Source organism: Petromyzon marinus (genome assembly GCF_048934315.1).
Source record: "Petromyzon marinus isolate PM22_M1 ecotype Great Lakes invasive population chromosome 84 unlocalized genomic scaffold, UKy_Petmar_22M1.pri1.0 chr84_unloc.2, whole genome shotgun sequence".
NCBI classification, from domain to species: domain Eukaryota; kingdom Metazoa; phylum Chordata; class Hyperoartia; order Petromyzontiformes; family Petromyzontidae; genus Petromyzon; species Petromyzon marinus.
The window spans coordinates 551,252-572,848 of record NW_027422639.1 but is presented as its reverse complement, the minus strand read 5'-3'; the positions used below and the strand labels follow the sequence as shown (position 1 = coordinate 572,848).

The 21,597-nt window shown below is 54.5% G+C and overlaps 1 protein-coding gene across 2 annotated transcripts in view; it reads right to left on the bottom strand.

The window, feature by feature from the left end:
- The window catches only part of LOC142908412 (T-complex protein 1 subunit zeta-like), a 45,399-nt gene that overhangs the window by 10,228 nt on the left and 13,574 nt on the right, over positions 1-21,597 (bottom strand). Inside the window, exons 6-13 of one of the 2 annotated variants that reach the window (XM_076059105.1) lie at positions 19,809-19,919; positions 16,245-16,404; positions 14,548-14,630; positions 13,204-13,300; positions 9,941-10,088; positions 7,557-7,690; positions 6,812-6,914; positions 3,217-3,289 (exon numbers count right to left, since the gene is read on the bottom strand). In XM_076059105.1, coding sequence (XP_075915220.1) covers positions 3,217-3,289; positions 6,812-6,914; positions 7,557-7,690; positions 9,941-10,088; positions 13,204-13,300; positions 14,548-14,630; positions 16,245-16,404; positions 19,809-19,919 — 909 coding nt within the window. Of the gene's footprint in view, positions 1-3,216; positions 3,290-6,811; positions 6,915-7,556; positions 7,691-9,940; positions 10,089-13,203; positions 13,301-14,547; positions 14,631-16,244; positions 16,405-16,757; positions 17,356-19,808; positions 19,920-21,597 lie in introns of those variants that run through there. The other variant, XM_076059106.1, reaches the window with a different exon arrangement.

Sequence of the window (21,597 nt, the reverse complement as noted above, 5' to 3'; positions counted from 1 at the left end):
ACAATCACACACAGGCATCACACACACAGGCATCACACACACAGGCATCACACACACAGGCATCACACACACAGGCATCACACACAATCACACACAGGCATTACACACATCACACACACAGGGATCACACACACAGGCATCACACACACAGGCATTACACACACAGGCATTACACACATCACACACACAGGGATCACACACATCACACACAGGCATTACACACATCACACACACAGGCATCACACACACAGGCATCACACACACAGGCATTACACACATCACACACACAGGGATCACACACATCACACACAGGCATTACACACATCACACACACAGGCATCACACACACAGGCATCACACACAATCACACACAGGCATTACACACATCACACACACAGGGATCACACACAATCACACACACAGGCATCACACACAATCACACACAGGCATTACACACATCACACACACAGGGATCACACACAATCACACACACAGGCATCACACACAATCACACACAGGCATTACACACATCACACACACAGGCATCACACACAATCACACACACAGGCATCACACACAATCACACACAGGCATTACACACATCACACACACAGGCATCACACACATCACACACAGGCATCACACACATCACACACACAGGGATCACACACATCACACACAGGCATCACACACAATCATACACACAGGCATCACACACATCACACACACAGGCATCACACACATCACACACAGGCATTACACACATCACACACACAGGCATCACACACATCACACACAGGCATCACACACATCACACACACAGGCATCACACACATCACACACAGGCATCACACACATCACACACACAGGCATCACACACACAGGGATCACACACAGACACACACAACAACAACAACCGCCATTCGCCACTAAGTGGCGGTGACGTCACCACGACGCTTGTGCCAGGCTATGTGCACCCTGAGGCCACGTGAAGTGTCGAACGCCCGCTGGCAGGAGGTCACGGGGCAGACCCAGGTGCCACGGGTCAGCAAAAACAACCCCCTACCTCCTCGCGGTGCCGGACGGGCAACTCTGTCGTGGACAGTGCTGTGGGGGGAGGTCTAATTCCGATTGGCTCCTCCCCTCATGGCGTCTGTGTCCACCACAGTGGCTAAACGGGGGCTCTGGACGGGTGCCAGGGGCTGGTAACCCCTCCACCTTCAATAAATTACCACTAAACTACGACTGAAATATGTAACACAGGCATCACACACACACACATCACACACACAGGCATCACACAGCCACGTAGTTTTACCCGGGCCCGCTCATGTGAAGGTCCTTAATGATCATGAGCAGAGGGTCAGGGACTCCAAAAGCACGAAGAACAACCCAGAGCCCAGGCCTACTGATGGTATCATAGGCCTTGACCAGGTCAATAAAGCAGAGATGTAGGTCTTGCTGGAATTCCCTACACCTCTGCTGTAGCAGACGGACAGCAAATATGGCATCTGTGCAGGACCGCCCTTTCCTGAAACCGCATTGGGGCTCCGCAAGCCTCTCCTCAGCGTGCCTGGCAAGGCGATGTTGAATAATCATTGCCAGGACCTTTCCTGGCACACTGAGGAGTGAGATGCCCCTGTAGTTGTTACAGTCTGTGCGGTCCCCCTTCTTAAAGAGGGGGACCACCAGGGCATCCTTCCAATCCTGCGGAACCTGTCCAGTGGTCCAGACTGTTGTTATGATGTCATGTAGGGGGTCATCCTCACTTTGTGCCACGATGTTTTCTAGGCTGAGGGATTTACCCTCCCCCAGGACCTCACAGAAATGTTCAGCAAATCTGCAAACCTGTTCCTGGGGGTCGGAGATTGGGTCACCGTTTTTTCCCCTAATGATGGTAATAGGTGTGGCGCTGCAAATTACTTTTTTGATGGAGTTAAATAGAGATTTGTGATCACGGGCCACTGAGGCAGACTCCATCTCCTCAGCAACACGCGACCACCACCCATCCTTGCAGCACCTCACGGCTCTCCGTACCTCCGAGCGAAGGCTACGGTAAGCCTCCTCATTCTCTGACATGGGATTCTGTAGCCGATGACAGTGGGCCTGTCGCTTTTTCTCAACCATCCTGAACACCTCCTCTGTCAGCCAGGGTCTCTGGGGAGGTCTGGACCGCGTACCCAAAGCAGCCATTGCAGCTGCATGAGTCACAGTCCTAAACCTCGCCCATTTACCCTCGACATCAGGAGTCGGGGAGGATGCCAATCCCAGCCGCAAGCGATGATGAAATTCTCGCTTGCAACTTTCATCAGATAACTGAGACCAGGCCACTTTAGGTTGGAATGGGGTCCTGGGTGTACACCCACCACCAGAGCGGAAGAATGGCAGGCGCATCTTACAGATGACTAGTCGATGGTCAGAGGGCAGATCAGCGCCACGGTAGGTCCTGGTGTCAAGGACATGGGCTCGCATCCGCTGGTCCGTCACTATGTAGTCCAGCAGATGTTCTTGCTTGGACCCGGCATGCATCCATGATGTTGTGTGGATGCGCCGATGCCGGAACAGCGTGTTGGTAATTACAAGCCCATGGGCTGCACAAAAATCTAGCAGCCTCCTACCGTTGTTATTGAGCTGATCTGGCCCATGCCCTCCAATCACTCCAGACCAGGTGCCAGTATCATGACCAACTCGGGCATTGAAGTCACCCAACATGATGACTCTATCCCGAGGGGCCACTTTAGCCAGCACCTGTGACAGGAGGTCATAGAAGGCATCTGACTCATCGGCTTTGCCTGCATCCCTCCACGGATGTTCATCTTCGGTGAAGGCATAAGTAACCACGACCACCATTCCTCGCCTCCGGTTGATGGGAAGGCGAGCCCAAAGTAGCCTGGGGCTTACAGCTTCCCACACCTCACCGCCACGCTCCCATGCCCCCTTCATTCTTTTGTTCAAAAGAAGACCCACACCCTGTTGTTTGGCAGTCTGCTGCCCCGAGTAGAGGACTGTCCACCCCTCATGGTGGCAGGAGCCAGAGCCGGTCCACCGGACCTCCTGAATGCCGCATAGATCCAGGCGGTACCGGTCCAGCTCCCGACAGTGACACACACACACAGTGACACACACACAGTGACACACACACAGTGACACACACACACAGTGACACACAGTGACACACACAGTGACACACAGTGACACACACAGTGACACACTCACCACGAGTGGAGCATCTGCTTCTTAACACAGTAGTTGTCCCACACTCCGGCATCCTTCGCTACCATGGGCTCCCCTGTGACAGACACACAGCACACACACACAGCACACACAGACACAGCACACACACACAGCACGCACACACACAGCACGCACACACACACACAGTCACACACACACAGACACACAGCACGCACACACAGCACACACACACACAGCACACACACACAGTCACACACACACAGTCACATACACACACACACAGACACACAGTGTTATGGCAGGAACTGCTGCTACTGACTACTGACTGCTACTGACTGCTACTGACTGACTACTGACTGCTACTGACTGCTGATGACTGCTACTGACTGCTACTGACTGCTACTGACTACTGACTGCTACTGACTGCTGCTACTGACTACTGACTGCTACTGACTGCTACTGACTACTGACTGCTACTGACTGCTGCTACTGACTGCTACTGACTACTGACTGCTACTGACTACTGACTGCTACTGACTGCTGCTACTGACTGCTGATGACTGCTACTGACTACCGACTGCTACTGACTGCTGCTACTGACTGCTACTGACTGCTACTGACTACTGACTGCTACTGACTGCTGCTACTGACTGCTACTGACTACTGACTGCTACTGACTGCTACTGACTGCTGACTGCTACTGACTGCTACTGACTGCTGCTACTGACTGCTACTGACTACTGACTGCTACTGACTGCTGCTACTGACTGCTACTGACTGCTACTGACTACTACTGACTGCTGACTGCTACTGACTGCTGCTGACTGCCACTGACTGCTGCTACTGACTGCTGCTGACTGCTGCCTGCTACTGACTGCTACTGACTGCTGCCTGCTACTGACTGCTACTGACTGCTGCTACTGACTGCTGATGACTGCTACTGACTACCAACTGCTACTGACTGCTACTGACTGCTACTGACTACTGACTGCTACTGACTGCTACTGACTGCTGCTACTGACTGCTACTGACTACTGACTGCTACTGACTGCTACTGACTACTACTGACTGCTGACTGCTACTGACTGCTGCTGACTGCCACTGACTGCTGCTGACTGCTGCCTGCTACTGACTGCTACTGACTGCTGCCTGCTACTGACTGCTGCTGACTGCTGACTGCTGCTGACTGCTACCGACTGCTGACTGCTACTGACTGCTGCCTGCTACTGACTGCTGCTACTGACTGCTACTGACTACTGACTGCTACTGACTGCTACTGACTGCTGCCTGCTACTGACTGCTACTGACTGCTGCTGACTGCTGACTGCTACTGACTGCTGCTGACTGCTACCGACTGCTGACTGCTACTGACTGCTGCCTGCTACTGACTGCTGCTACTGACTGCTACTGACTGCTGACTGCTACTGACTGCTGCTACTGACTGCTACTGACTGCTGACTGCTGCTACTGACTGCTACTGACTGCTAGGTATTGTGCTGGTGACTGCTGCTGGTGACTAGTGGTGACTAGTAGTGACTACTAGTGACTAGTGGTGACTAGTGGTGACTGCTGCTGGTGACTAGTGGTGACTAGTGGTGACTACTAGTGACTAGTGGTGACTGCTAGTGACTAGTGGTGACTACTAGTGACTAGTGGTGACTACTAGTGACTAGTGGTGACTGCTGCTGGTGACTAGTGGTGACTAGTGGTGACTAGTGGTGACTAGTGACTAGTGGTGACTAGTGGTGACTGCTACTAGTGACTAGTGACTAGTGGTGACTAGTGGTGACTAGTGACTAGTGGTGACTGCTGCTGGTGACTAGTAGTGACTAGTGGTGACTAGTGGTGACTGCTGCTGGTGACTAGTGGTGACTAGTGGTGACTAGTGGTGACTGCTGCTGGTGACTACTGGTGACTACTAGTGACTACTAGTGACTAGTGGTGACTAGTGGTGACTACTAGTGACTACTAGTGACTAGTGGTGACTAGTGGTGACTACTAGTGACTACTAGTGACTAGTGGTGACTAGTGGTGACTAGTGACTACTGGTGACTACTGGTGACTAGTAGTGACTAGTGGTGACTAGTGGTGACTACTGGTGACTAGTGGTGACTACTAGTGACTACTAGTGACTACTGGTGACTAGTGGTGACTAGTGGTGACTAGTAGTGACCAGTAGTGACTAGTGACTACTGGTGACTAGTGGTGACTACTGGTGACTACTAGTGACTACTGGTGACTAGTGGTGACTAGTGGTGACTAGTGACTACTGGTGACTACTGGTGACTAGTGGTGACTACTAGTGACTACTAGTGACTAGTGGTGACTACTAGTGACTACTAGTGACTACTAGTGACTAGTGGTGACTAGTGGTGACTAGTGACTACTGGTGACTACTGGTGACTAGTAGTGACTAGTGGTGACTAGTGGTGACTACTGGTGACTAGTGATGACTAGTGGTGACTACTAGTGACTACTAGTGACTACTAGTGACTACTGGTGACTACTGGTGACTAGTGGTGACTAGTAGTGACTAGTGACTACTGGTGACTAGTGGTGACTAGTGGTGACTACTAGTGACTAGTGGTGACTAGTGGTGACTAGTGACTACTGGTGACTAGTAGTGACTAGTGGTGACTACTAGTGATTAGTGGTGACTAGTGGTGACTACTAGTGACTAGTGGTGACTACTAGTGACTAGTGGTGACTAGTGGTGACTACTAGTGACTACTGGTGACTAGTGGTGACTACTGGTGACTACTAGTGACTACTGGTGACTAGTGGTGACTAGTAGTGACTACTGGTGACTAGTGGTGACTAGTGACTAGTGGTAACTAGTGGTAACTAGTGACTAGTAGTGACTACTAGTGACTACTAGTGACTAGTGGTGACTAGTGGTGACTACTAGTGACTAGTGGTAACTACTAGTGACTAGTAGTGACTAGTGGTAACTAGTGGTAACTACTAGTGACTAGTGATTACTAGTGGTGACTAGTGGTGACTAGTGGTGACTAGTGGTGACTAGTGGTGACTACTGGTGACTACTGGTGACTAGTGGTGACTACTAGTGACTACTGGTGACTACTAGTGACTACTAGTGACTAGTGGTAACTACTAGTGACTAGTAGTGACTAGTGGTAACTAGTGGTAACTACTAGTGACTAGTGATTACTAGTGGTGACTAGTGGTGACTAGTGGTGACTAGTAGTGACTAGTGGTGACTAGTGGTGACTACTGGTGACTACTGGTGACTAGTGGTGACTACTAGTAACTACTGGTGACTACTAGTGACTACTAGTGACTAGTGGTAACTACTAGTGACTAGTAGTGACTAGTGGTAACTAGTGGTAACTACTAGTGACTAGTGATTACTAGTGGTGACTAGTGGTGACTAGTGGTGACTAGTGGTGACTAGTAGTGACTAGTGGTAACTACTAGTGACTAGTGGTGACTAGTGGTGACTAGTGGTGACTAGTGACTAGTAGTGACTAGTGGTAACTACTAGTGACTAGTGGTGACTAGTGGTGACTACTGGTGACTAGTGGTGACTAGTGGTGACTAGTAGTGACTAGTGGTGACTAGTGGTGACTAGTGGTGACTAGTGGTGACTGTGTACCGGTGTTCAGGTCCACCCCGACCAGCTGTTTCGTCTGCGCCAACTCTGCCTTGAGTTTCACCACCGTGTCCAGAGCATCGTAGCCCGCGTTGTGAGACAAAGTCTACTCAGACACACACACAGACACATACACTTAGACACACACACTTAGACACACACACACTTAGACACACTTAGATATACACACACAGACACACACACTTAGACACACACACAAAGATAACAAAGATCCCCCGTATAGCCTTAACAGACTGTAGGGGCAAGTGCTGTTAGCGAGCACCTATGAAGGCCGAAACGGTACACGAGGGGGTGGGTGGCCAGCACCACGCCCGACCGCCTTTGTCTCCCTAGTGGCGATGTTTACTACACACCGCACCAGGTACTCATTTGAGGCTGAGTCGACCTAGGGGAGGCCTGGGACCGGTTCAGATAATCGTCACTGGTGGTGTTGGCCGTGAGCGGGAATCGAACCCGGGTCGCCAGGTTCATAGCGCAGCGTAGCGCTAACCGCTACACTATCGCTCCCCACACACACAGACACACACACTTAGACACACACACAGACACAGACACTTAGACACACTTAGACACACACACACACTTAGACACACACACACACAGACACACTGACACACACACACACAGACACAGACACACACACAGACACAGACACACACACAGACAGTGACACAGTGTCTAGTGAGTGTCTAGACAGTGTGTAGTGAGTGTGTAGGGATTCGCCCACCTTGGGGATGATCAGCAAGGCCTCGGCGAAGGCCTGGATGCCCAGCTGTGCACGGCCCTTCACCTGTGGCTGGAAGGCCGTCAGCTCCTGCCAAGCGGCCACCTCAAACGCACCGGCACCCGGAATCACACAGCCTGGAGCACAGCGTGTACACACACAGCGTGTACACACACAGCACACAGTGTGTACACACAGCACACAGTGTGTACACACACACACAGCGTGTACACACACACAGCGTGTACACACACACAGCGTGTACACACACAGCGTGTACACACACACAGCGTGTACACACACAGCGTGTACACACACAGCGTGTACACACACACAGCGTGTACACACACAGCGTGTACACACACAGCGTGTACACACACAGCGTGTACACACACAGCGTGTACACACACACAGCGTGTACACACACACAGACACACAGCGTGTACACACACAGCGTGTACACACACACAGCGTGTACACACACACAGCGTGTACACACACAGCGTGTGTACACACACAGCGTGTGTACACACACAGCGTGTACACACACAGCGTGTACACACACACAGCGTGTGTACACACACAGCGTGTACACACACACACAGCGTGTACACACACAGCGTGTACACACACACACACAGCGTGTACACACACAGCGTGTACACACACACACACAGCGTGTACACACACACAGCGTGTACACACACAGCGTGTACACACACACAGCGTGTACACACACACAGCGTGTACACACACAGCGTGTACACACACACAGCGTGTACACACACAGCGTGTACACACACAGCGTGTACACACACAGCGTGTACACACACAGCGTGTACACACACACAGCGTGTACACACACACAGACACACAGCGTGTACACACACAGCGTGTACACACACACAGCGTGTACACACACACAGCGTGTACACACACAGCGTGTGTACACACACAGCGTGTGTACACACACAGCGTGTACACACACAGCGTGTACACACACACAGCGTGTGTACACACACAGCGTGTACACACACACACAGCGTGTACACACACAGCGTGTACACACACACACACAGCGTGTACACACACAGCGTGTACACACACACACACAGCGTGTACACACACACAGCGTGTACACACACACAGCGTGTACACACACACAGCGTGTACACACACACAGCGTGTGCACACACACAGCGTGTGCACACATAGCGTGTACACACACAGCGTGTACACACACACACAGCGTGTACACACACAGCGTGTACACACACAGCGTGTACACACACGCAAACACACATGCATGTGTACGTGTGTGTGTCTGTGCCAGTGCGTGTGTCTGTGCCAGTGCGTGTCCGTGTGTCCGTGTCCGTGCCAGTGCGTGTCTGTGTCCGTGCCAGCGTGTCCGTGCCAGTGCGTGTGTGCCAGTGCGTGTCTGTGTCCGTGCCAGTGCGTGTCCGTGCCAGTGCGTGTGTGTGCCAGTGCGTGCGTGCGTGCCAGTGTGTGTGTGTGTGCCCGTGTGTGTGTGCGTGTCCGTGCCAGTGTGTGTGTGTATGTCAGTGTGTGTGTGTGCCAGTGTGTGTGTGCCCGTGTGTGTGTGCCCGTGTGTGTGTGTGTGTGCCCGTGTGTGTGTGCGAGTGTGTGCCCATGTGTGTGTGTGTGCCCGTGTGTGTGTGCGAGTGTGTGCCCGTGTGTGTGTCCGTGTGTGTGTGTGCCCGTGTGTGTGTGCGAGTGTGTGCCCGTGTGTGTGTGTGCCAGTGTGTGTGTGTGCCCGTGTGTGTGTGTGTGTCCGTGTGTGTGTGTGCCCGTGTGTGTGTGTGTGCCCGTGTGTGTGTGTGTCCGTGTGTGTGTGTGCCCGTGTGTGTGTCCGTGCCAGTGTGTGTGTGTGTGCCAGTGTGTGTGTGTGCCAGTGTGTGTGTGCCCGTGTGTGTGTGCCCGTGTGTGTGTGTGTGTGCCCGTGTGTGTGTGCGTGCCCGTGTGTGTGTGCGAGTGTGTGCCCGTGTGTGTGTCCGTGTGTGTGTGTGCCCGTGTGTGTGTGCGAGTGTGTGCCCGTGTGTGTGTGCCAGTGTGTGTGTGTGTATCCGTGTGTGTGTGTGTGCCCGTGTGTGTGTGTGTGTCCGTGTGTGTGTGTGTGCCCGTGTGTGTGTGCCAGTGTGTGTGTGCCCGTGTGTGTGTGTGTGCCAGTGTGTGTGTGCCCGTGTGTGTGTGTGTGTGTGTGTCTGTGTGTGTGTCTGTGTGTGTGTGTGTGCCAGTGTGTGTCCGTGTGTGTGCCAGTGTGTGTGTGTGTGCCCGTGTGTGTGTGCCAGTGTGTGTGCCCGTGTGTGTGTGTGTGTCTGTGTGTGTGTCTGTGTGTGTGCCAGTGTGTGTGTGTCCGTGCCTCTCACCATCCTCGATGGCGTTCTTGACGGCCCTCAGGCCGTCCCGCGCTGCGTCCCGAACCTGTTGCAGGGCATGGCGGCTGGGCCCTCGCACCAGCAGGGTGACGGACTGCGGCACCCTGCACTCCTCCACGAACGTGAACTTCTCCTCACCCTGCACACACAGTCACACACAGTCACACACAGTCACACACACAGTCACACACACACACAGTCACACAGTCACACACAGTCACACACACGCAGTCACACAGTCACACACAGTCACACACAGTCACACAGTCACACACAGTCACACACACAGACACACACTGCGGCACCCTGCACTCCTCCACGAACGTGAACTTCTCCTCACCCTGCACACACAGTCACACAGTCACACACAGTCACACACAGTCCCACACACACAGTCACACACACACACAGTCACACACAGTCACACACACACAGACAGTCACACACACACACAGTCACACACACACAGTCACTGCGGCACCCTGCACTCCTCCACGAACGTGAACTTCTCCTCACCCTGCACACACAGTCACACGCAGTCACACGCAGACAGTCACACACACACACACACAGTCACACACACACAGTCACACAGTCACACAGACACACAGTCACACAGTCACACACACAGTCACACACACAGACAGTCACACACAGTCACACACACAGTCACACAGTCACACACAGTCACACACACACAGTCACACACACACAGTCACACACACACAGTCACACACACACACAGTCACACACACACACAGTCACACACACACAGTCACACACACAGCCACACACACAGTCACACACACACAGTCACACACAGTCACACAGTCTCACACACACACAGTCACACACAGTCTCACACACACACAGTCACACACACACACAGACACACACAGAGTCACACACACACACACACTGCGGCACCCTGCACTCCTCCACGAACATGAACTTCTCCTCACCCTGCACACACAGTCACACAGTCACACACACAGTCACACACAGACAGTCACACACACACACAGTCACACACAGTCACACACACACACAGTCACACGGTCACACACAGTCACACACATGCAGTCACACAGTCACACAGACACACAGTCACACACAGTCACACACACACAGTCACACAGACACAGTCACACACAGTCACACACACACAGTCACACACACCGACACACACACACAGTCACACACACAGTCACACACACCACACACACACCACACACACACACAGTCACACACACAGTCACACACACCACACACACACCACACACACACACAGTCACACACACACTGCGGCACCCTGCACTCCTCCACGAACGTGAACTTCTCCTCACCCTGCACACACAGTCACACGCAGTCACACGCAGTCACACGCAGACAGTCACACAGACAGTCACACACACACACAGTCACACAGACACACACAGACACACAGTCACACACACACAGTCACACGCACACACAGTCACACGCGCACACACAAACAAAGATCCAAAGATCCCCCGTATAGCCTTAACAGACTGTAGGGGCAAGTGCTGTTAGCGAGCAGCTATGAAGGCCGTAACGGTACACGAGGGGGTGGGTGGCCAGCACCACGCCCGACCGCCTTTGTCTCCCTAGTGGCGATGTTTACACACCGCACCAGGTACTCATTTGAGGCTGAGTCGACCTAGGGGAGGCCCGGGACCGGTTCAGATAATTGTCACTGGTGTTGGCCGTGAGCGGGAATCGAACCCGGGTCGCCAGGTTCATAGCGCAGCGTAGCGCTAACCACTACACTACCGCTCCCCACACAGTGACACACACACAGAGTGACACACACACAGAGTGACACACACACAGAGTGGCACACACACACAGACACACACACACAGTCACACAAACACACACACATACACACAGTCACACATACACACAGACACACACACAGTCACGCAGTCACACAGACACACACATGCATACACACAGACACACAAACACACAGACACACACAGACACATACAGTCACACACAGACACACACAGACACACAGTCACACACAGACACACACACGGACACACAGCGGTGGTGGTGAGCGGCGGTGGTGAGTGGCGGTGGTGGTGAGCGCGGGTGTTAAGTGTGTAGTGGTGAGGTGAGAGTGGGGGCAGGATTGATTGGGAAGGAGATGTGGATCTGTCTATGTGTGTGTGTGTTTATGTGTGTGTTTCTGTGTGTGTCTATGTGTGTGTCTATGTGTGTGTCTATGTGTGTGTCTATGTGTGTGTGTCTATGTGTGTGTCTATGTGTCTATGTGTGTGTGAGTGTTTTTTTTATCTTTGTGTGTAGGGGGTACAGCCTGTCATATCAGTCATCTCAGTCAGTCGACCCGTGACTGGCTCCAGTTTAACAGCAGAGGTTTCATTCCGAATCAGTCGAGCGGCAATATCTTTTCATCGGTTGCGTAACGCTGTGTGGAAGCTACCTGGTCTGTCGCTCCGCACTAAGCTTCAGGTCTTCTCGGCCACGGTCATTCCCTCCCTTCTCTACGCTTGCGAAACGTGGACCCCCCTAATGGAACATCTTCGCCAGTTAGAAACATTTAGGCTGGCCTGCCTACGATCCATCCTGGGTTTAACCAGACTGGATTGTGTGAGGAGCTCACAAATCCTTGAAAGATCTGGGCAAGGTCCCATCGGTGAGCTCCTCCGGCGGGAAAGGCTGCGATGGCTGGGTCATGTAGCCCGCATGCCCAGCCACCGCATGCCGAAACAGCTTTTGTTTGGCCGGATTGAGGGGGTTAAGCGGGCGCGGCACGGGCTAGAGAAGAGATGGAGTGATGTGGTACAGGAGGACGTGGAGCTGAGTGGACTTGCCGATGACTGGTACCAGCGGTGTCAAGATCGGCCTCTGTGGAGGAGGCTCATGAAGGATGCTACTGGGCAGTTGGAGGCAGTCGCCCTCCAACAACAACGGAGGGCGGAGGAGCGACGCTCACAACAGCGAGCGGAGCGCCGGGTGGCTAAAGCACAGCAGGTTGGCACAGTAGGGGGCACAGGTGGTGCATCAGCCAGTCATCTCAGTCAGTCGACCCGTGGCACCTGGGTCTGCCCCGTGACCTCCTGCCAGCGGGCGTTCGACACCGCCACTTAGTGGCGAATGGCGGTTGTTGTTGTTGTTGACTGTGTGTGTGTGTGTGACTGTGTGTGTGACTGTGTGTGACTGTGACTGTGTGTGACTGTGTGTGACTGTGTGTGACTGTGTACCAGGGTCTGCTCGTAGACAAGGCCCGCGTAGCCCAGGCAGTCCACCGTGAGGTCGTCCACAGAGTTCATGGCCTGGCCTCCACACGCCAGCATCAGCCTGACACACAAACAGTGGTGGTGGTGGTGGTGAGCGACTGGTGAGTGTCGGGTGGCGAGTGCACGGTGGTGAGTGCATGGCAGTGAGTGGTGTGTGTGTGTTGGTGAGCGTGTGGTGGTGAGCGTGTGGTGGTGAGCGTGTGGTGGTGAGTGGTGAGCGTGTAGTGTGTGTGGTGAGTGGTGTGTGTGGTGAGCATGTGTTGGTGCGCATGTTGGTGAGCGTGTGGTGGTGAGCGTGTGCTGGTGAGCGTGTGCTGGTGAGCGTGTGGTGGTGAGCGTGTGCTGGTGAGCGTGTGCTGGTGAGCGTGTGCTGGTGAGCGTGTGGGGGTGAGCGTGTGGTGGTGAGCGTGTGTTGGTGAGTGGTGGTGATTGTGTGGTGGTGAGCGTGTGGTGGTGAGTGGTGGTGAGTGTGTGGTGGTGAGCGTGTTGTGGTGAGCGTGTGGTGGTGAGTGGTGGTGAGCGTGTGCTGGTGAGCGTGTGCTGGTGAGCGTGTGGTGGTGAGCGTGTGGTGGTGAGCGTGTGTTGGTGAGCGTGTGGTGGTGAGCGTGTGGTGGTGAGCGTGTGGTGGTGAGCGGTTGTTGGTGAGCGTGTTGGTGAGCGTGTGGTGGTGAGCGTGTGGTGGTGAGCGTGTTGGTGAGCCTGTGGTGGTGAGCGTGTGTTGGTGAGCGTGTGTTGGTGAGCGTGTTGGTGAGCGTGTTGGTGAGCGTGTGTTGGTGAGCGTGTGTTGGTGAGCGTGTGCTGGTGAGCGTGTGTTGGTGAGCGTGTGCTGGTGAGCGTGTGCTGGTGAGTGTGTGCTGGTGAGCGTGTGTTGGTGAGTGGTGGTGAGCGTGTGTTGGTGAGCGTGTGGTGGTGAGCGTGTGTTGGTGAGTGGTGGTGAGCGTGTGTTGGTGAGCGTGTGGTGGTGAGCGTGTGTTGGTGAGCGTGTGTTGGTGAGCGTGTGGTGGTGTGCGTGTGTTGGTGAGCGTGTGGTGGTGAGCGTGTGTTGGTGAGCGTGTGGTGGTGAGTGTGTGGTGGTGAGCGTGTGTTGGTGAGCGTGTGGTGGTGAGCGTGTGGTAGTGAGGTGTGCTGGTGAGCGTGTGTTGGTGAGCGTGTGTTGGTGAGCATGTTGGTGAGTGTGTGGTGGTGAGCGTGTGTTGGTGAGCGTGTGGTGAGCGTGTGTTGGTGAGCGTGTGGTGGTGAGTGTGTGTTGGTGAGTGTGTGTGTTGGTGAACGTGTGGTGGTGAGCGTGTGGTGGTGAGGTGTCCTCACCGCTCCATGTTGCGTCTCTTTGCCCGTCTCAATGCCACGATGCCTTCCTTGGCAAGCATGTCCAGAGAGTTGGGGTCTATTCCCTGCTCACCACACGCGGTGAGGAGGTGGTGAGTAGGTGGTGAGTACACTCACCCACTCACTCACCCACCCACTCACCCACCCACTCACTCACCCATCCACTCACCCACCCACTCACTCACTCACCCACCCACTCACTCACCCACCCACCCACCAACCCTTGGCAAGCATGTCCAGAGAGTTGGGGTCTATTCCCTGCTCACCACACGCGGTGAGGAGGTGGTGAGTAGGTGGTGAGTACACTCACCCACTCACTCACCCACCCACTCACCCACCCACTCACTCACCCATCCACTCACCCACTCACTCACTCACTCACCCACCCACTCACTCACCCACCCACCCACCAACCCTTGGCAAGCATGTCCAGAGAGTTGGGGTCTATTCCCTGCTCACCACACGCGGTGAGGAGGTGGTGAGTAGGTGGTGAGTACACTCACCCACTCACTCACCTACCCACTCACTCCCTCACCCACCCACCCACTCACTCACTCCCTCACCCACTCACTCACCCACCACTCACCCACTCACTCACCTACCCACCCACTCACCCACCCACTCACTCACCCACCACTCACCCACTCCCGCACCTACTCCCACTCCCTCACCCACTCACCCACCAACCCATCCACCCACCCACTCACCCATCCACCCACCCACTCACCCACCAACCCACCCACTCACCCACCAACCCACCCACTCACCCACCAACCCACCCACCCACCCACTCACCCACCAACCCACCCACTCACCCACCAACCCACCCACTCACCCACCAACCCACCAACCCACCCACTCACCCACCAACCCACTCAATCACCCACCCACTCACTCATCCACCCACCCACTCACTCATCCACCCACTCACCCACCCACCCACTCACCCACCCACCCACCCACTCACCCACCCACTCACCCACCCACCCACTCACCCACCCACTCACTCACCCACCCACCCACTCACCCACCCACCCACCCACTCACCCACCCACCCACCCACCCACCCACCCACTCACCCACCCACCCACTCACCCACCCACCCACTCACCCACCCACCCACCCACCCACTCACCCACCCACCCACCCACTCACCCACCAACCCACCCACTCACCCACCAACCCACTCACTCACCCACCCACTCAATCACCCACCCACTCACTCATCCACCCACTCACTCACTCATCCACCCACTCACCCACCCACCCACTCACCCACCCACCCACCCACTCACCCACCCACCCACCCACTCACCCACCCACCCACTCACCCACCCACCCACCCACTCACCCACCCACCCACCCACCCACTCACCCACCCACCCACCCACCCACTCACCCACCCACCCACTCACCCACCAACCCACCCACTCACCCACCAACCCACTCACTCACCCACCCACTCAATCACCCACCCACTCACTCATTCACCCACTCACTCACTCACTCATCCACCCACTCACCCACCCACCCACTCACCCACGCACTCACCCACCCACCCACCCACTCACCCACCCACCCACCCACTCACCCACTCACCCACCCACCCACCCACTCACCCACCCACCCACCCACTCACCCACCCACCCACCCACTCACCCACCCACCCAGCCACCCACCTTCTGGTTGATGAGTACAAATCCGTGGTCTGTGCCGTCACAAGCTGCACGCTTCAGTGCCACCACCTTGCGGATTCTCTCCTCCGTGAAGCGGCGCTCGGCGCTCACCAGCGCCTCGCGCTCCGCAGCAGACTTGTAGAAGAAGCCGGCGTTCACTTCGCTGCACACACAGAGACACACACACACACACAGAGACACACACACAGCGTGAGACACACACAGACACACACACAGCGTGAGACACACACACACAGCGTGAGACACACACAGAGACACACACACACACACACAGAGACACACAGACACAGACACAGCGTGAGACACACACACAGAGACACACACACACAGAGACACACACAGACACACACACACAGCGTGAGACACACACACAGACTTGTAGAAGAAGCCGGCGTTCACTTCGCTGCACACACAGAGACACACACACACACAGAGACACACACACAGCGTGAGACACACAGACACACACAGCGTGAGACACACACAGAGACTTGTAGAAGAAGCCGGCGTTCACTTCGCTGCACACACAGAGACACACACACACACAGAGACACACACACAGCGTGAGACACACAGACACACACAGCGTGAGACACACACAGAGACTTGTAGAAGAAGCCGGCGTTCACTTCGCTGCACACACAGAGACACACACACACACACAGAGACACACACACAGCGTGAGACACACAGACACACACAGCGTGAGACACACACAGAGACTTGTAGAAGAAGCCGGCGTTCACTTCGCTGCACACACAGAGACACACACACACACAGAGACACACACACAGCGTGAGACACACAGACACACACAGCGTGAGACACACACAGAGACTTGTAGAAGAAGCCGGCGCTCACTTCGCTGCACACACAGAGACACACACAGAGACACACACACAGCGTGAGACACACACAGAGACACACACACAGCGTGAGACACAGAGACACACACAGAGCACACACACAGCGTGAGACACACACACACACAGCGTGAGACACACTCAGAGACACACAGACACACACAGAGACACACACAGCGTGAGACACAGAGACACACACAGACTTGTAGAAGAAGCCGGCGTTCACTTCGCTGCACACACAGAGACACACACAGAGACACACACAGAGACACACAGACACACAGCGTGAGACACACAGACACACACAGAGACACACAGACACACAGCGTGAGACACACAGACACACAGCGTGAGACACACACACAGCGTGAGACACACAGAGACACACAGACACACAGCGTGAGACACACACACAGCGTGAGACACACACACACAGCGTGAGACACAGAGACACACAGCGAGACACACAGCGTGAGACACACACACAGCGTGAGACACACACAGACACACACACACACAGCGTGAGACACACACACACAGCGTGACACACACACAGCGTGAGACACACAGCACACACAGCGTGAGACACACACAGCGTGTGACACACACACACACAGCGTGAGACAGACACACACACACAGCGTGAGACACACACAGCGTGACACACACAGCGTGACACACACACACAGCGTGACACACACACAGCGTGAGACACACACACACACAGCGTGACACACAGAGACACACAACTTGAGACACACACACAGCGTGAGACACACACACACAGCGTGAGACACACACACACACACAGCGTGACACACAGAGACACACACAGCGTGACACACAGAGACACACACAGCGTGAGACACACACACAGCGTGAGACACAGTGGTGGTGAGTGGTGGTGGTGAGTGGTGGTGGTGAGTGGTGGTGGTGAGTGGTGGTGGTGAGTGCTGGTGGTGGTGAGTGGTGGTGAGTGCTGGTGAGTGGTGGTGGTGAGTGGTGCTGGTGAGTGCTGGTGAGTGGTGGTGGTGGTGAGTGGTGGTGGTGAGTGGTGGTGGTGAGTGCTGGTGGGGAGTGGTGGTGGGGAGTGGTGGTCAGTGGTGGTGAGTGGTGCTGGTGAGTGGTGGTGAGTGGTGGTGAGTGGTGGTGGTGAGTGGTGGTGAGTGGTGGTGAGTGGTGGTGGTGAGTGGTGGTGAGTGGTGGTGAGTGAGTGGTGGTGAGTGGTGGTGAGTGGTGGTGGTGAGTGGTGGTGGTGAGTGGTGGTGGTGAGTGGTGGTGGTGAGTGGTGGTGGTGAGTGGTGGTGGTGAGTGGTGAGTGCTGGTGAGTGGTGGTGGTGAGTGGTGGTGAGTGGTAGTGAGTGGTGGTGGTGAGTGGTGCTGGTGAGTGGTGGTGAGTGGTGGTTAGTGGTGGTGGTGAGTGGTGGTGGTGAGTGGTGGTGGTGAGTGGTGCTGGTGAGTGGTGGTGAGTGGTGGTTAGTGGTGGTGAGTGGTGCTGGTGAGTGGTGGTGAGTGGTTAGTGGTGGTGAGTGGTGCTGGTGAGTGGTGGTGAGTGGTGGTGAGTGGTGGTGGTGAGTGGTGGTGGTGAGTGGTGGTGGTGAGTGGTCGTGGTGAGTGCTGGTGAGTGGTGGTGAGTGGTGGTGAGTGGTGGTGAGTGGTGAGCGGTGGTGAGTGGTGGTGGTGAGTGGTGGTGAGTGGTGGTGGTGAGTGGTGGTGAGTGGTGGTGAGTGGTGGTGGTGAGTGGTGGAGAGTGGTGGTGAGTGGTGGTGGTGAGTGGTGGTGAGTGGTGGTGAGTGCTGGTGGTGAGTGGTGGTGAGTGGTGGTGAGTGCTGGTGAGTGGTGGTGAGTGGTGGTGGTGAGTGGTGGTGCTGGTGAGTGGTGCTGGTGAGTGGTGGTGAGTGGTGGTGAGTGGTGGTGAGTGGTGGTGAGCGTCACCTCTTCTCATACTCCAGCGACACGTTACACGTCAGGATGAATGCTCTCTCCACGCGTGAGTGGTGGTGGTGAGTGGTGGTGAGTGGTGGTGAGTGGTGGTGGTGAGTGGTGGTGAGTGGTGGTGAGTGGTGGTGAGTGGTGGTGAGCGTTACCTCTTCTCATACTCCAGTGACACGTTACACGTCAGGATGAATGCTCTCTCCACGCGAGAGTGGTGAGTGGTGGTGGTGAGTGGTGGTGAGTGGTGGTGGTGAGTGGTGGTGGTGAGTGGTGAGTGAGTGGTGAGTGAGTGGTGAGTGGTGGTGGTGAGTGGTGGTGAGCGTCACCTCTTCTCATACTCCAGCGACACGTTACACGTCAGGATGAATGCTCTCTCCACGCGTGAGTGGTGAGTGGTGGTGGTGAGTGGTGGTGGTGAGTGGTGGTGGTGAGTGCTGGTGAGTGGTGGTGGTGAGTGGTGGTGAGTGGTGGTGGTGAGCGTCACCTCTTCTCATACTCCAGCGACACGTTACACGTCAGGATGAATGCTCTCTCCACGCGTGAGTGGTGGTGGTGAGTGGTGGTGAGTGGTGAGTGGTGGTGAGTGGTGGTGGTGAGTGGTGGTGAGTGGTGGTGGTGAGTGGTGGTGAGTGGTGGTGAGTGGTGGTGAGTGGTGGTGGTGAGTGGTGGTGGTGAGTGGTGGTGAGTGGTGGTGAGTGCTGGTGAGTGGTGGTGAGTGGTGGTGGTGAGTGGTGGTGGTGAGCGTCACCTCTTCTCATACTCCAGCGACACGTTACACGTCAGGATGAATGCTCTCTCCACGCGTTTCTTCATGTCCGGGTGTCTTGCCCCATGGTCCAGCACCAGACCACGGACCAAGCTACACAACAACAACAACAACCACGTCAACAACAACAACAACCACAACCACAACAACAACAACCACGTCAACAACAACAACAACCACGTCAACAACAACAACCACGTCAACAACAACAACCACGTCAACAACAACCACGTCAACAACAACCACGTCAACAACAACCACGTCAACAACAACAACAACCACGTCAACAACAACAACCACAACAACAACCACGACAACAACAACCACGTCAACAACAACAACAACCACGTCAACAACAACAACCACAACAACAACCACGTCAACAACAACCACGTCAACAACAACAACCACGTCAACAACAACCACAACAACAACCACGTCAACAACAACAACAACAAAAATCACCACTAAAGTAGCCTGAACAGACTGTTGGGGCAAGTGCTGTCAGTAGTGAGTAGCACCTACACTGACACACACACACATACAGTGACACACACACAGTAACACACAGTGACACACACACAGTAACAGTGACACACAGTGACACGCAGTGACACAATACACAGTGACACACACACACAGTGACACAATACACAGTGACACACACACAGTGACACACAGTGACACACACACACAGTGACACACACACACAGTGACACACACACTGACACACACAGTGACACAAAGATAAAAGACAAAGATCCCCCATATAGCCTGTAACAGACTGTAGGGGCAAGTGCTGTTAGCGAGCACCTATGAAGGCCAGAACGGTACACGAGGGGGTGGGTGGCCAGCACCACGCCCGACCGCCTTTGTCTCCCTAGTGGCGATGTTTACACACCGCACCAGGTACTCATTTGAGGCTGAGTCGACCTAGGGGAGGCCCGGGACCGGTTCAGATAATCGTCACTGGTGTTGGCCGTGAGCGGGAATCGAACCCGGGTCGCCAGGTTCATAGCGCAGCACGCTAACCGCTACACTATCGCTCCCCACACAGTGACACACACACAGTGACACACACACACAGTGACACACACAGTGACACACACAGTGACACACACAGTGACACACACACAGTGACACACACAACACACAGTGACACACAACACACAGTGACACACACAGTGACACACACACACAGTGACACACACACACAGTGACACACACACACATCTCTACTGTGTGAGTTAGTAGTAGTGGTGGTAGTGGTGGTAGTAGTAGTGGTAGTAGTGGTGGTAGTAGTAGTAGTAGTGGTGGTAGTGGTAGTAGTAGTGGTAGTAGTAGTAGTGGTAGTAGTAGTGGTGGTAGTAGTAGTGCTAGTAGTGGTAGTAGTAGTAGTGGTAGTAGTAGTAGTGGCGGTAGTAGTAGTGGCGGTGATAGTAGTAGCGGTGGTAGTAGTGGCGGGAGTAGTAGTGGCAGTAGTAGTGGTAGTTATAGTGGTAGTTTTAGTGGTAATTTTAGTGGTAGTTAGTGGTAGTAGTAATGGTATTTGTAGTGGTAGTTAGTAGTAGTTAGTAGTAGTTATACTGGTATTGTAGTTAGTGGAAGTTAGTGGTGGTAGTGATAGTTGTTGGTAGTTGGTAGTGGTTGTGGTGGTCTTGGTGGTAGTAATAGTTAGTAGTAGTTAGTAGTGGTAGTTAGTTGTAAGTTAGTGGTAGTTAGTAGTGGTCGTTAGTAGTGGTAGTTAAGAAGTAGGAGTTGTAGTGGTAGT